This window comes from Paraphaeosphaeria sporulosa (genome assembly GCF_001642045.1).
Source record: "Paraphaeosphaeria sporulosa strain AP3s5-JAC2a unplaced genomic scaffold CC84scaffold_4, whole genome shotgun sequence".
Lineage (NCBI taxonomy): Eukaryota > Fungi > Ascomycota > Dothideomycetes > Pleosporales > Didymosphaeriaceae > Paraphaeosphaeria > Paraphaeosphaeria sporulosa.
The window spans coordinates 2,006,560-2,022,156 of NW_017253363.1; the positions used below are offsets into that span (position 1 = coordinate 2,006,560).

The 15,597-nt window shown below is 53.9% G+C and overlaps 6 protein-coding genes across 6 annotated transcripts; 4 read left to right on the forward strand and 2 right to left on the reverse strand.

The window, feature by feature from the left end:
* Positions 1 to 527: 527 nt before the first annotated feature.
* Positions 528 to 1,063, forward strand: CC84DRAFT_1216282 (uncharacterized protein; the record flags this gene model as incomplete). The annotated part of the gene is made up of 2 exons (XM_018182786.1): positions 528 to 624; positions 681 to 1,063. The coding sequence occupies 2 exons, from the start codon at positions 528 to 530 to the stop codon at positions 1,061 to 1,063; spliced, it is 480 nt and encodes a 159-aa protein (XP_018037667.1).
* A 435-nt stretch (positions 1,064 to 1,498) lies between these two features.
* Positions 1,499 to 2,146, forward strand: CC84DRAFT_1090151 (thioredoxin-like protein; the record flags this gene model as incomplete). Its single annotated transcript, XM_018174342.1, has 1 exon — positions 1,499 to 2,146. The coding sequence occupies one exon, from the start codon at positions 1,499 to 1,501 to the stop codon at positions 2,144 to 2,146; it is 648 nt and encodes a 215-aa protein (XP_018037668.1).
* Positions 2,147 to 2,866: 720 nt separating this feature from the next.
* Positions 2,867 to 5,000, forward strand: CC84DRAFT_1258452 (uncharacterized protein; the record flags this gene model as incomplete). The annotated part of the gene is made up of 4 exons (XM_018184831.1): positions 2,867 to 3,571; positions 3,618 to 3,722; positions 3,775 to 4,166; positions 4,214 to 5,000. The coding sequence occupies exons 1-4, from the start codon at positions 3,266 to 3,268 to the stop codon at positions 4,998 to 5,000; spliced, it is 1,590 nt and encodes a 529-aa protein (XP_018037669.1). The 5' UTR covers positions 2,867 to 3,265.
* Positions 5,001 to 6,093: 1,093 nt separating this feature from the next.
* CC84DRAFT_1242724 (parallel beta-helix repeat protein) lies at positions 6,094 to 7,282 on the reverse strand (the record flags this gene model as incomplete). Its single annotated transcript, XM_018184090.1, has 3 exons — positions 6,094 to 6,701; positions 6,765 to 7,031; positions 7,093 to 7,282. The coding sequence occupies 3 exons, from the start codon at positions 7,280 to 7,282 to the stop codon at positions 6,094 to 6,096; spliced, it is 1,065 nt and encodes a 354-aa protein (XP_018037670.1).
* A 547-nt stretch (positions 7,283 to 7,829) lies between these two features.
* CC84DRAFT_1143749 (cell morphogenesis protein-like protein Sog2) lies at positions 7,830 to 11,381 on the reverse strand. The gene is made up of 5 exons (XM_018176430.1): positions 10,983 to 11,381; positions 10,821 to 10,932; positions 10,403 to 10,770; positions 8,812 to 10,357; positions 7,830 to 8,758 (listed from the first exon to the last, which is right to left on the reverse strand). Exons 1-5 carry the CDS (start codon positions 11,207 to 11,209, stop codon positions 8,243 to 8,245), a joined length of 2,769 nt encoding a protein of 922 aa, XP_018037671.1. The 5' UTR covers positions 11,210 to 11,381; the 3' UTR covers positions 7,830 to 8,242.
* Positions 11,382 to 11,831: 450 nt separating this feature from the next.
* Positions 11,832 to 13,822, forward strand: CC84DRAFT_654196 (uncharacterized protein). The gene is made up of 2 exons (XM_018187012.1): positions 11,832 to 13,338; positions 13,407 to 13,822. The coding sequence occupies exon 1, from the start codon at positions 12,015 to 12,017 to the stop codon at positions 13,332 to 13,334; it is 1,320 nt and encodes a 439-aa protein (XP_018037672.1). The 5' UTR covers positions 11,832 to 12,014; the 3' UTR covers positions 13,335 to 13,338; positions 13,407 to 13,822.
* Positions 13,823 to 15,597: the final 1,775 nt, after the last annotated feature.

Genomic DNA, 15,597 nt, shown 5'->3' on the forward strand with positions numbered 1-15,597 from the left:
ATCACTCGGCAAACACGGAACCACGTTAGTCACGAGGTCTGACCGCAAAGGCCTTAGTGCGGCTATTAAAGCAGCCTTATGTCACTTTAAGGGCCGCACGGACCAGTGGATTTACGGGGGAAGGTGAGAAACTTGTGAGATTCGCGGAGCTGGCATAGCGTGGAGCCGTGTTGCCGAGAGAGGTAGCACAAGAGCGCCCGCTGGGACAGGGTCCCGCGGCGTTTTGGGCGGACGGTGACCCACTTGGGACGGGTATGCGGTGATGATATCGCGGCGACAACTTGGCTGGGTGTGACGGCGTAGATATATAATATGTGGGTGTCCCGTGGGATGGGATCTGCATCGAAGGAATCCATCTGCTATTCGATCTGTCTTACCACCTGCTATCAAAATCATCATTTCACATCTCCACAACAGACTTCACATACTACTGTGAAGATATCAAACACGCTTCCAACGTCTTCGTCATCAACACTGCGGCCTCAGAGCAAAGGTCGCAACTACTTCATAGTCCCAACCTAAGCCCGATGAAAGACCACTACGACTACGCCGTCGACCCCCGCGATCTGACCAAACGTCTCAATCGCATCCAGAAGTCGCACTCTACGCCCAACGATGGAGACCGTAAGCCGCTCCCCTCGCATAGCCAATCCACCCCACGTCCACTAACCGTCTCACAGACGTCTCCCGACTCCCCCGACACCCTGGACGCGCAGAAGGAACCACCGCCTCCTCCCCGACCGCATCCCTCTCGCAACTCCCTACCTTCCGCAAATCCGCTACCATGTCGACGACCTCGTCTGCCTCAACGCAATTCTCAGGCATGCGCGCGTGCTCCTCTGCGCACGAGAGCAAAGCCAGCGCCGAGGTCCGCAGAGGCAACTTCTCGAAGCCAAGGGCCGGCAGCGCGAGGAGGAGGTACAGCGGTGGGAGCGAAGGCGCGAAGAGTGTGCCTGAGTTTCAGTACTACGGCCGGCATGCGAACTCGTGGCTTTTCAATGACTGGAGCCTCAGTGACAGTGTTAAGAAGGGGTGGGGCAGGGTGTTTAAGGGGAGGGAGTGAGGTTGTGGGGAGGTCATTGGGTTCGACGAGTTTTCATGAGAGTATGGCGGGAGGGTCTGGAAGGGATTCGTTGCGGGTGCCATTCCCTCTGTTTCCATGGGATATAGTACCACAATATCATCATCATTGTTTTAGACTTGGTTGCCCTTCATCATGTGTGTGGGTATGTTGCTCTGACAAGTCTGTTGAGCTCGAAACTGTTTTCCAGCGCATACAAGTGGAGTATATGAGAGAAAGAAGCTGCAAGCCTGACGGTACTCGTAGTAGCGCGCTACTTGATCTTAGTCAGCAATTCTTACTGTGTCGACAATCTCCAGCATCCCGCATTCAGGTGCGGCTTGTTCAAATCCAATACCTCAACGGATTGACTGTAATCGCGAGTCGTAACGGAGAGGTTTACTCGATCGTTGACGCACTTCAATACCGGCGCTCATCATGGCTGCTCGTCCCGTCATCGAATACTATTTCTCGTTCATCTCGTCTTGGTCTTACATCGGCAGTCGTCGCATCCGAGACCTTGCAAAGAAACACAACGCGCAGGTCATTTACAAGCCAGTCGACCTCATGCATCTCTTTTCAGTCTCTGGCGGACTGCCTGTGAAAGATCGCGCCGTGCAGCGACAGGCCTATCGTCTTTTAGAGATCGAGCGATGGACGAAGAAAAACAATCTGCCGATTGTCAAACATCCAAAATACTACCCAACTGACCCGTCGCTGGCTCATCGACTTCTCCTCGCCGCCGTTAGCGAGATCGGGTCTGACAAAAATTCGATTCATGAATATGTATTACGCAGTCAAGATACAGTGTGGGTGAACGAGACAGACCTTGCGGATCCCAGGGTGGTAACAGCGAACGCGGATGCGTCTGGCTTGGATGGGGCTCGTTTACTAGAAAGGGCGAGGCGGGAGAAGGAATTTTTTGAACAAGAGCAGGCGCTGACAGATGAAGCCGTTACAAAGCAATACTTTGGCGCCCCTACGTATGTCTACCAAGGGGAACCATTCTGGGGTCAAGATCGGATGGACATGTTGGCTGAAGTCATCCACAGTCGCAGGAAGCCGATACCCTTTCCCTCTACCTAAATGCAAAAGGCGGGGGCCTCAAAAGTATCATGCAGTATACCAGGCAACTATTATCGTGTTCTTCTCGACTTGCAACAGCTACACGATTAGGTACAGGTAAACTAAGCACGAAAGCTATACTAGGATGATCCAAATATCCACACTGCTCTCAGTCACCGAATTGTCCGTTTTTCAGAATCCACAGTGCTAGCTAACGCTGACCATGTGTTCAGCTTCACGTCATATTCATCCAAACGGTGTGTCTAAGGGCGAATATCATATCTATGCCTCATCAGCGCGGAGAGACGGATGTACGCATTCCATCTCACGTTTTGCGGTATGCATCTGTAGACACATTGCGAGTACCCAATCTCGCTATGTTCGGAAGATCTCCGCTTTCCACCATCTTAATCCTGTCCAGGCACTTCTATATCTACCGTGCTAAGAATAATCCCTCCACGTGGAGGTGAGCTGTCCCTTGCATCCCAAGGCGTAGGCAGTGGGACATCTGGGTCTCGGAAGGCCGCCTTGCGGGTCATCTCACGCCTTAGAAAGCTTCGAGAAACGGACCTTCAGCCTCCCGCCACGTGCTACAACAATATACTCTAAACATATTGTAAGGCGTTCCGGGCTCTCGGCGTTCAAGCATCGACTAATCGAAGTCCGGGCCAATCACGCAGGCCTCGCGTGTCGATCATCCCAGCTGCGGCCCCCAACCTCACCAAAACCCCCGAGTTTGACACTCTCCACACACTCGTGCGAACGACATGCGCCCAGCTGTCGCACAGTGCAGTCATGTACAGCACATATGCTCCAGAGTTGGGTGGAGAACCTTATCGTGGCGCATATGAGGCAGGCAAGCAAGCGGTGCTCTACGCCACCTTTCCAGGCACACCCTTGGTGAAGTCAGAGGGCGCATCTTATCCCATCGCCCGTTTCAGAGATCTGATCAGGCCCGGCCAGGGCTCGGAAAGTAGTCAGGAGCACATACCAAAGTCCGGTTCCTTCACTCATAACATGCACGACACCCGCTGCTGCTACCCGTCTGCCGGCTCCTGATCGATTCATGTTCCACTTTACTGCTTACGCCAATCTGGTTCCAACCGTTTGCGCGACCACGAAAGCCACCACGAATACGAAATGGCGCCTATAGCCGATGCTATCTTTGCCAGAGAGGATCCAGCAAAACTGGCTGCCGCGTTGGGCATACCACCAAATGTAGATCCAAGACCAATACTCCTTGCGCTTCCGGGAATGATGGGCGATGCTGTACCGCCAGGAGCGGATAGAACGATGACGGTGGATTCGCCAGATCAAAATTGGTTCCTGATTGTCGCGATCCTCTGCATTGCCTTTGCCGGGATCTTCTTGATAGTACGAGTGTATACTAAGCTAGCGATTGTGAGGTCCTTTGAGCTTGCGGACTACTTCCTGTTCATGACTTTTGTACGTCAACAGCAACAAATCATACCACATTGCTAACACATCACAGCCTCTCATCCTAGCAGAAGTGGGTATTGGCTACCAGATGGTCAAGTGGGGATCTGGTGTACACCAATGGCAGGTTACAAATGACCAGTTATTCCATCAGCTTTATGTATGTCTCCAATTCTTCTTACAGCCGCGCGCAAAGCTAATCGTTAGGAAAGTGGGCAAATCTAGGACAGATAGTATACTGTCCATTGAGTTTCTTCGTAAAGATGGCAATCCTGGTCCAATATCTTCGCCTGTTCGCGCCTAGTCGCAGCGTCAACCGGGCTATGTTCTTCGGAGCTTGGGGCACAATAATCTCGTGCATCATACTATACACAGTCTTGATATTCTGGACCGCATTTTACTGCCATCCAAGGAAGGCCATCTGGGACAAGCTTACTCCCGATGCGAAGTGCTCCGATGTGAACGACATCACACTGGCACAAGGTGCTTTCAACATGGCCTCCGATATCATCATTCTGGTACTCCCTACGTCTGGATTGTGGTCACTGAACGTACCCTTGGGTCGCAAAATTGCCGTCACATTGTTATTCGCTACGGGTCTGCTGTGAGTACTGCCAGAATCTGGTGTGGACTGGACTAACGCGCATCCAGTGCATGCATTGCATCGGCTATGCGCATTGTTTTCACAGTCAAGATCGCTCCTGTAATTACCCAGGCAGACGTCTCGCACAATGCACTTTTCATAGGGCTTTGGACTGAAACCGAATGCACACTCGGATTTGTGGTCGCATGCGCCCTATGTCTCCCCAAATTGATCCAGGCCAAAGGCAAGAAGCTCAAGCGTGCAATTTCCAAAGCCTCATCTCCCTTCAACTCTCTACGCAGTGGCCTGAGCAACATGTCCCGAAGCGGCACCTTCAACCTATCTCGAGGCGAGAAATCTCGGAACAACACCATGAACAATTCACGAAACGATACTATGCAGAGCACTTCGCGCAACAGCACACAAATGCCACAACCGCCGAATCAATTTGTTGAAATGAACCAACTGCAACAAAGCCCACCCTCCATGAGCGAGGAGTTCGACCTACCTCGCGAGCATCGATACACCCACCTCGGTCCACCATCATCTGGCAGCAGCATGTATTCACAGTCTATGGGGCCCCAGTCTGCTGCTCCAACTCCTGGGATTAGCAGAGACAACAGCACGAAGACTGTGCCGAAGCCGCTGAACGTGCCATTGGCATCAAGCAGCGATATACATGAAAGTATACGAAGTCCGACGAATCGGATAACAAGGGACTATATGAGCCCTGAGCAGCTAAGAGAGGAGATTCAAACGTTGCAGGCATTCAAGTTTGATCCCAGTAAGCAAAGCATGGAAAGTCTGGCGCAGCGGAGAAGAAGTATACCCTTTCAGCATTATCATGAGCAATGAGATTCTCATTTATGTCTATGCGATCTGAACGCTTCGTTTCTCATTTTCCACACCTATTTATCCCTCGTTCCTGCATCGAAGCTGTTCCAAATGTCCTCTAGGGCGATGGTTTAGCAGTTCAGTGTTTCACAGATTTGACATACGTGGGTTGATCTCAGAGACATTTCTCAATCCCATACACTGATTAAGACCTGGATACTCACTCCAGCTGTTCATGTCGTAGATTTATCAGACATGCGTGTACAGACAATTTTCGGCAGGTTGAATAGATAGAAGCTCCTGTTCCGTGGGCTCGCACATCATGCTCACGGACAGAACAGGAAAATTTCAGGGATACCTCCACACCCTTTCGACCCGGAGCTCGGCTCGCTCACCTTCTCAACCGTTTCGGAGGCTTCCCAAGTATTGGTCACTGCTACGTTGTTCCTAAGTACCTTATCCGGATATACGCCCCTAGATCTAACGGCTCTACGTGGCTAGAATTTTGTGCCTCACAAGCGGCTCTTAGTAGATTTTACGGTTTCAATCGCGAGGACATCTTCAGCCGACTAGATTTAGAGGCTATTGCAATGCTGGATGGTCATTTGCGCTGGCAAAGATACACCACCGACAACTTGATGTCGTGGACCAACTCGATGATCTCTGCAATACAGCACGTTTTCTACCGACATACCAAAAACCCCTGTCCAGCGGACCAAATTCACATCATGATCGTGGACAGAGACCGACTGCCTGACCGAACCTACATAGCTGCAAGTCAGCCTTCTACAAGCGTACGGAATGCAAAAGAAGCGGACAATTGAGAAATTGGAGCTATTCGAGCTTTAGACATGAAATCATCGAGTGGCCAAATTTCTGAGTGACAGTGATTACATACATTTCTAGACATCAAGAAATAATGCGTAGAGTTTTCAGACCTTGCTGCGTTTTATCACTGCTTTACGCCTATAACAATATCAGTGTACTCACTTCTGTTCACAGGCGCTCTACAGTGTGCTCCTCTGCCCTGTGTACTCCCTGCGCTACCAGACCTACTTACTCAATCCATCTCTCAAGCCCAGCCCAGATCCAGTGCACACCTACACCCCACCCCTCAGCAAATACTCCTCGCCCCACTCCCACTCAACGTCCAATTAGTATTCTCCCCGCACGGGCTTTCCTTCACACTTGTCCCATCCACCTTCAGTGTAATCCAGATATCCTTCGTATTCGGAAACTCGCTGCGCGCACTAATCCTCACCTCTCCGCCGCCATTGACCGTCCCGCCGTTGATCCGCAGGTTATAACAATTCTCAATCAGCACAGCGTTATTCCCGTTGCTTGCAAGGTCCACAGTCCCAATCGTTGCGCCGCCGCTCTGGCTCACGCAGAAGATGCCCCGGCCGCCTCCGCGTGACACAACTTTGTCGACGACAACATTGGTCGTGTACGCGCCCGAGGCTAGCTGCCCGTTGTTGTTTGCGAAGCGGAGGGTGGCGTACCCCGTGCCGGCGCCGACGTTGTTCCCGTCGACGAGACCAACCTTCGCGTTCGTGGTCTTCTGCAGGAGGAGCCCGGACTCGCCGACGTTGCGGGCGATGACTTGGTTGATGGTGAGCCCGTCAATGTTCCAAGTTTCGACGGCGTGGCTTCCTGCGCCTGTGACGGTGATGACGTCCATCTTGACGTTGGTATTGGCCGCTTGGTCGCGGTCGAAGCGGACTGTTATAGGACACCCGAGGTCAGTTGCTTGCTACCCAAGACGGGGTAGGAGAGAAATCTTACTGCCCAATCCGCCACTTAGGTTCATTGTGATTTTCCCAAGCACAAGATCCTTCGTACCGTAGAATCTAAGGCCAAAGTACGGATTGCCTGTCATCGTCAAATACGGAATCTGCACGCCTTGCGCATTCAGCACTTCAATCGCCCCATGCCCCGCGCGATTCGCAGTATTAATGGTGCCACAGCCTTCAAAAATCTTTCCGCTTCCAATGGTAATAGTACTAGCACCGATGGAACCGGATGCGATGATGGAGACGCGCTGGCCGCTGCCTGCATGCGAAAGCAGAGTTAGATAATGGAGCAGTCAACGTTGGGGTGGGAGGGAACTAACTGACGGAGTCGACAGCAGCTTGTATCGCAGCGCGGTAGTCCGACCCCGTGTACACCGTCGCCGAGCCCTTCGTAGCCGTGAAAGAGCTCCCCGACCCTGTTACTTTTGCATTTGGAGTCCCGGAGCCACATTGCGCGGCGACGGAAGAGACGAAGGCGAGCGCGGCTGCTACCAGGGAGAGGCGTGTCATCATTATCACTCAATATATTGACCGTAAAACACAAAGCGTAGAGAAATACAGAGCAAGCCATCTTTATAGGCCCTATATTCATACCATATTCTTCCACGAAATCTCCACCCCTCGGCACAAACCATCGTCCCCACCACAGCCGCTCCTTTTCTTCCGTCCTATAACGCCCGTAACAAGACATTGATAATCTCCACGAGCAGCATAGGCTCGAAGCGTATATAGGCCTAGCATACCAAGCTTTCTCTCGCCTACACTGTAGCCAATAGTCTCGTGCAGCTTCCCCAGATATTACCCCAGATCGACATTGCTTCGGACAGAGCTAGCCCGGCAACAGTGCCTACATGTGCGGCATAAGATCAAATCATGCCTAGAGACGAGGTCGGAACGCAACTAATAGCAATGGTAGCAGTCCGGGTCGAGGCCAGACCGAGGCACTTTGTGGGTATTGTCAAAGGCGTACCAAGAATGCCGAGAGACGCACACCTCTATACGAAACACACATCTTCTCCATGATTCTCCGGTTCCCTCACGCCAAGAGCATCGTCTAAATTGACTGCACTTTGAACGACCTGAAATTCCGCAAATGGAAAACACGCGCTCCTAGGAAACATGCACAGCAGCAATACCAGAAGTAGAGCGGCTTCATCGTGGGTAATAGAGGTGTCACCGGATGACACCAATTGTCCTACATACATTGCTCGTCTGAAGCATTCCAATACACATGATGCGATCCCTCGGTAAAACATGACTTGAAATCATCACAACACCTCAAATGCCAGATAGGAAATGCGCGTACCCAAGTGGCGCACCCCAACGCCTAAGCCATGCAATTGAGCCCTTACGAACCTGAAAGACCAAGTTACCTCAAACACCTTCGCTGGAATGTCGAATAAAGATACAAGTAGTTGTGGATAAGTCTATGCCACTGAAGATATACAGCTGGCGCTTGAATTACCGACATCAAATGCGCCGGGCAGTCTGGCTTAGAAATCGATCAGCACGCTCGTTGAAGTTGATCGTGCTGGTAGAGAGATGTGGAGGATGGCTAGGCGTGTTCGGAATCGTTGCCTGTGCAGCAGCACCCAAAGCTGCACTTAACGGTGTTGCCGGCACTGGGGTGATGTAACCTCCTGAACCCTGGGACCCTACGCTTGAGGTGGAGTAGGGCTGCGCATATGCCGAGTTCAGATTCGTGATGGCAGTGTTGATCGGACCGGGAAGCGAGAGACCAGTGCCAGAACTCATGGTTGACTTGCTCAAGAATCTTGGAGGCTGGGTTCGGGAAGTAAAGGACGAGAGCGAAGACATGAGTCCAGGGTTGTTCGATGTAAGATGCGACCAGGGAGAATCGTTGATAGCCAGACTAGCATCCTTCACTGTCTTGTGTAGTGGCTTCATCAGTTGTTTCACCTCGGGACTAAGCAGACCCATATTTCGCCCTTGAGCCGTGCTAGCTTGTGCCAGGTCACCCCATGCCTAAAACTTGTCAACCAGCGTTTCAATGACATGATTGAAACAATAAAACACACCTTGATGAGACCCATGCACTGTTGCCAGAAGTCCGGTTGGTTACGCACGTAGTGGTCGCCAAACTGCATGTATCTCAAACGGTCCCAGAGTCGGTTGGATATGTGCTGTACTTCGTGGCTTTTCTCGATTAAGCTGCCTAGTACTTTTAGTCTTGGGTCCTCAGAGTCCAAGTCTTTGGATAGTTGACTGTGCTTGGTCGTAAGACGATCTATTATCTGTGGTATGGACGACTCGCAGTTTTCGCATGTCGCCTTGAGCTTGTCGAAGATCCTTGCGAATCGACTGTCCTCATCTGCATCCTCGTAATTGCTTGTTAGCGTGTTGGTCCGTGACATAGTAGTAGCCAAAGTAGCGAAAGACTCGCCTGACCGAGGCGTTGCGGAACTAATGCTGGTGAGGGTATTTGTCCTACTATTGTCATTGCTGTGTAATATGACTGGTGGTGGCATCTGGGAAGATCCATTCCGTTGGGGTGAAGACTGCTGGAATCGTCGCGTTTTGAGCGGGCGAGGTCGCAAAGTGCCAACATTGTTCGCACCGTTGACTTGTCGTTTGGCCTCAGCTATGTCGCGGAATTCAGCTCCTAAGATCTGGCAAGCGTTTCGCATCTCTATCAAGCTGCCCTGTTGGAGGAAGAGGAAAGTCCGCACGATACGAGCGTCTGCATAACGTGTGATCTCGACGCGATTCTCTGCCACCGAGAGGCTGAGGGCTAAGAATGAATCGAGGCACCTCAGAGCGTACCGATAGACCGATTTGGAGATTTTCTGCGCATCCTCTTCGTCTTCTTCAGCAAGCATCTCAAATCTGTGCAAAAGGTCATTCAAAGCGCGGACGTTCAGGTACGTCGTATGGTGGCGACGGAAAAAGTCTTCTTTCCGGCGCATTTCGTCTTTTGACCGAGCGGTCCTTTTGATTGAGCGTATCATGTGTGAAAGGCAATCATGCAGTTGCGAGATGGCGTAGAGGAAGTTCTTGGATGCTTCCACAACAATGTCTGGGGCCTGAGACCCGCGCTTATCCTCATAGACATCAGAAAGTGGGCGATTTGCCAAAGGTCGCATGCTGCTAGAGTCACCGTAGCCAATCGCTGTAGCTGGGCCGGACATGCCGTTGGCAAGAGTATTGCCAGGCACGAGATAGCCCTGGCTGAAACCGCGAAAGTGACTTGTTTTTTTCAGCTCATCTACAGCGCCGAGCTCGGGAGTCGGAGTCTGCTTCGTGTAGATACCCATGCGCTTTGTTTGGCGATTAGACGATGCTGAGCCTCCACCTTCGCTCTGACTCCGGTTACGCTCGTTGGAGCCGGTGGTGCCATTGGTCAAGATGAGCGGCGAGGGATGTGGGCGTCGGGACATGCCGTTTGGTTGTGTTTGGGAGGCTACACGGTAGTGTGATCGGGCAGGCACGGGTGGCGCCATGCCCGGTGAGTCGGAGCGATTTTCTGGGAAGCCTTCGATGTTGCTCACACTCGGCTTGACGGGAAACCGTCCACCATTGATGCGCCTTGAAGGGCGCGGTGTTTCGGGGTTGCTTTCAGTCCAACTGCCGAAGTTAGCGGAGCGATTGGACAAGGCGGTGGAGGTGTACCTCTCATCACCAGACGATTCGACCCGCAAGCGATCCATGTCGACGCGCTGCTTCTCCTTGGATGCGTGCTGGCGCATGAATTTCTTGACTTGGGTCGAGATGACTGCGTCTCGCTCGTTCTCGTTCGCCGGCGACGGAGCATTGGTTTTGATTGTGCAGACATCAGGGGGAGGAAACACCAGCTGATTGCCGTCGAGCTTCAGGACCTGCAGACTGTTCATCTCCCCCAAGCACACGGGCAGCTCCTCTATCCGATTCTTGGCAATAGCCAGGACCTTGAGCGAGGCGAGATTGGCGATCTTGGGCGGGATATATCTCAGTTTGTTCCTGCTCACATCGAGAATCTCCAGCGACGTCATGTCGAAGATCTGCGGGCATCAGTACGCAAGCAGGGGTGCACAGGAGGCGGGCAACGCACGCAGTCGGGGATCTCGCGCATGGCATTGTAGCGCACGTTGAGGTAGCGGAGGCGCTTGCACTCGACGATGCGGGTCGGCAGGGTGGTCAGGAGGTTGTGCGAGAGGGCAAGCCTGGCGGTCAGTTAGCCTCGTGGGCGCAGGCCACGCGTGCTGGGGCGCACCTCTCGATCTCGGCGCGGATGACATCGATGACCTCGTCCGGCAGGCGGGCAATGCTCTTGTGGCCGAGGTCGATGGTGATGCCGGGCTGCTGCGACTGCAGGTCGCGCTGGGCATTGGGCGTCTCTGCGGCGCGGTGGTTGATGTCGTCGCGGGACTGCTCGAAGGCGGCCTTGGCCAGGGCCACGACCTCGTCGTCGGAGATGGGCGTGGGGACGTCGTTGCTCATGGCGACTGGGGCGGGGAGCGTTCGCAGCGGGCGGGCAGGGACGGCCTGGGCGGAGGCAGCATGCTCGTCGGAATGCTGGTGGTGGCAGCGGACGAGCTGTCCGTGGCGTTGGCTTGAAGCACGCAAGGAGCCCGTGCTGCTGGCGGGAAGGCGCGCCAGCCTGCTTTGGGCCAAGAGGCAGGAACGCTCCACACGGCCCACCCAGGGCCTCTGAACAGCGTCTGCACTCCCCAAGCGGCCGCACCAGCCGGCCAGTCTCCAGCCTGGACGTCGCTCGCGGCCGCCAACCGCCCGCGCCCTGCAGCTGCGCGCCCAAGCAGCCGCGCTGGCGGCGACAGCGCCTGGGACGTAGACAGCCGGGCGCTGATCGCGCACGTGAGCCGCGACGTTGCGACAAGCATCAAACGGCTCGCTAGACGTGGTGCCTTCTAGTCGCATGGCGCCGTCTCGCAAGACCAAAGGATACCAGGCCGCTGGCGACGTGGGCGTGATCCGCTCCGCTCATTGACAGCTCCTCGATCGCGTAGAGAGCTGCACCGCATGCTGTGACTGGCCCGCAGCATCTCCTCCGGACGGGTTGAACCTCGTGCGCTCGGGACGAAACAAGGGCCTGCCATGCGACGACGCGCCCATCACGGTGATGTCAGCCACGCGTGCGACTAGACAGACGCGCAAAGCTAACGCCGGCACGCCCATTTCCCAACGTCATTACCTGGAACTTCTGAGCAGAACCCCACCAGCCGGTATAGCACTTTGACCATCTGCCTTGAACGGACCCATATTCTTTGCGACTCAGCAGCGTGGAATGGACGTACAAGGCCTGCTGCCACCCGTCAGCCGTGCACCGCGCGAGGTCCTCGAGCTGCAAAAGGCCATCGACAACTTCAATCTCGAAGATAGCGACTTGGACGACGATGAAGCGGCCCCGCCACCTATCCAACGGTTGAGGACGACTCCCTCGCGCTCATCACCTTCCAACCATGGCTACAAGTCTCCAGTCGCTCCGAAACGCCTAGGCTCGTCACCGAAACAGCCGGCGCATGTTCCACGCTTTGCGGCATCTCCTACTCGGATGGTCGCAAAGCCATACCCTCAGTATAACGACTTGATTTCGGTTCCGACCAGAGAGCCACCCCCAGAAACAGATCGAATTCCGCCTCTTCGTGTAAACACAAATCCTTCTCCTTCAACGGATAGATATGCACCTCCGCTTCCAAGTAAAAGTCCTCGGCGATCACATTTCGAACCACAGTCTCTGAAGCCAAGCCGGTCCAACCACGCAAAGAATTTTTCACATCCATTCAAGAAGCAGCTGCAATTGCTATCTCAGCCGCAATCGCAATCGCAACCCCAAACGCAACCCAAATATGCCAATACAGCGTCGTTCCGTAATCCGCCTAGACCTCTGTCCTATCGAAACAGCTCTCGAGCACCCTATAGCCTGCGTCGATGGAGCTCACTCGACACGATAGATTCTGTTCAGACAACACAGGAAACCTCGAGAGAAAACTCTATTGACGGGACGGACAGTGTACGCACCGGGACCAGCTCAAGTTCTAAGCGGCAGTATCTATCATTTGACGACGGCAGCGAAGACGAAGACTCGATTCCTGGAGACATACCCCGAACGCCGCCAGCAAGCAGCGTACCACTTCCAAGTACTCCCGCTGACCATTCACGCCCATCCTCTGCAAGCAATTCAGTACGGTCTACATCCACAACAACGCCGAGCAGCGGTTCGAAGAAATCCTCTACCGCATCTATTTTGAGAAGGCTGAAAGGGGAGGAGACACCCGAGCCATTGCTGACGCCAGAGAATCTGGACATCGAGAAAAGGATTTCGCTCGACCAGAGTTCACGCACAAACTCATCCAATTCAACCATGACCATCTCTTCTGGCAGACCTTCCGAACTTGCCTTCCCAGGCTCATCATACGGCAGCACATCACAGCTCTCCGTATCAAGTAAGGACTGGAAGTCGAGTAACTTCGACATAAGCAGCCTGAGCGAGGCCGAGTTGAAGAAGTGTAAGAAGAAGGGCATTAACCCGGCATTGTACGCGGAGATGAAGGCCGCACGGAAAGGGCGCTTTGTCAGCCCCATTGGAGGAAACACTTTCATATAATACAGTATGAATGCATTCCACTTTCAATGATAGCTCGCAGGGCCTTGTGCAGGAATCAGCTTACAATTCCAGGCATGCCCGATGCTATACAATTTGCTGCTTTAATGTCTCCATGGCCCTACGAACAGACGTCGGAGCCGCTGACGATAATGCCGGGCGCTTTCCCTGGTCGCATCGGTCAGCCTGCGTCGCACGTGCCCGTCCACGCATTGATCTTGTCTTCATTTATATCCCGCCTCCTAGATTACCCTATCTCCAAGAATCGCACATGATAGACGGAATCGAGTGCAGCGCCGAGATGCTGAGCCCGGGCTGCGACAGTCACGTTGTACCGACACAGCGGCACTCTCATCGACTTCGGCACTTGCTCCTAGACAACCAGGAAATCACAGCGTCGCTTCCCCGGGTAATCTCTGCTAAGTATATCTCACAGATTATTGCGAAGGATGAAAAAGTACGACGGCGTCCCACGGACGCATGTATATCTATTTTTCGGGCGTGGATTACTTAGATCCGAGGTTGATGCCCGGAAGTGAAGTCAAATCAACCTTTACGTGAGGAGCTAAGGGATGCGCAGATCCATCACGTTGTCGTCTATCGGTCGTCAATCGGGGTGACGCCCATGCATGCAGCGGCGAGCGAGAAGATCTCTGCGCTCAGCATCTCGATCACCCGCGTAATGAAAAGCTATCGCGCCCGCTATGAAGAAACCCACTCTCCTCGGGACCCTCCTCTGCTTATCGCGACCCACGCTGTTCCCCCTCTGCATAGCTGACATCGTTACCTTCCAAATGCAGTACCGCGAGATTAGCATTCTCGGCATATGATATTAAGCGGGCGTGTGCAAATGGCTAGCTTGTACCGCTGGCCCCGGTCAGTGCGGTCGTATATATTAAACGGCTGCAGCTTTACCTGGTCGACGAGGCTCGCGGATCGGATTTGCGCAGCGCACATGGGCAGATAGAGCTAGCCCGCGGCGTCACGATGCATTTAGGTACTCCGGCGTCGTGGGACGCCAAATATACTGTCGGCTTTGCACAGACTCGGACCCGCCCCATTCCGCGCCGAAGAGCAGGTGTCGTGTGCTGTGGGTAGCGCGCTTTGAGGTCAATTGCGACTATGCATAGCGTCCGACGCGTAGACCTACACAGCGGCAAAGTGCGCACTCGTTGCTTGGGAACTGGGCGCACAAGCTCTGTCCATGCCGCGGGGTCAAGCATTAGCATTAGCACCGCGCGTGGACTTGAATCCGAGCTCCGTCGCTATCGTGGCTCTGGCTCCAGCCCAGCAATTGTCATCACCTAACCCAGCGCGCTCCACGGAAGGGCGGGGTAAAACCGTCAGCACACCTCACGCGTTCGCCACGCATACATCGGACATGGCAGTGCTTAGCTCGCCCTAGCATGGCATTCACAATTGCATAGCTGTTCAGCCAACTAGTGACGAATTACGAGGAGCAGCAGCGTGCTAGGCTGGGCAGGTGCAGGTGTGAAAAAAGCCGCCGCGCGGGCGTTGTCGATCCTGAGCGCTGCTTTTGGTGGGCGGTCGTTCGTGAGGCGGGGATGCTGGCTGCGCTAGGGAGGGGTGGGCTGGGACAAGAGAGAATCGAGGACATCGTGAGCTAGGCTTTATGCACTGTAGTCTTCTTTGTGCCCAGGCCAGGGACTCAGCTACCTATTCGCGTGGTAGAAGACTGCGATTGCGTAGTCTTGAAACTCGTCCATGTACACTCGGAACAAAGTTGCAGCACGTAAAACACCCCCAAACACCGCCGTCCGCGTCCCAGCGCAGCCACCGATCTCCCAGGGCCCCGACAACGATCAGCGTGATAGGCCCGGCCGCCGACTTGTAAACTTCCGAACGATCAACAGAGCGTAAGCTTACTCGCCGTCACATGCGCACCACTCCTAACATGTTCCTGGCTGGGCGATCCACTCGCGGATCGATTGCTTCGATCGACCGGGTACGTCACACGGCGCCGAGTCGCTCGGGCAGTTTTTCTCTTACTGTTCTTCGTGTTTTCTAGAAGGATAGGGGGTGGATTGCCCCACCACGTGTCGCGCTAGGACACGGAGTACTTCGGCGGAATAGGAGCGAGGAGTAAGACATCGCATCAATCAGTCGAGTTGCATAGCCCTAAAATGTGGAGCTCGAACGTCAACCTTGTGCGGGATTTCAAGAAAATCGGTGGAGCTGATGTGGTGGGGGTGTTCAGACGGCTCACGTGTGGACTGTTTTCCGTCGGGATGCCATGCCCGTCCAA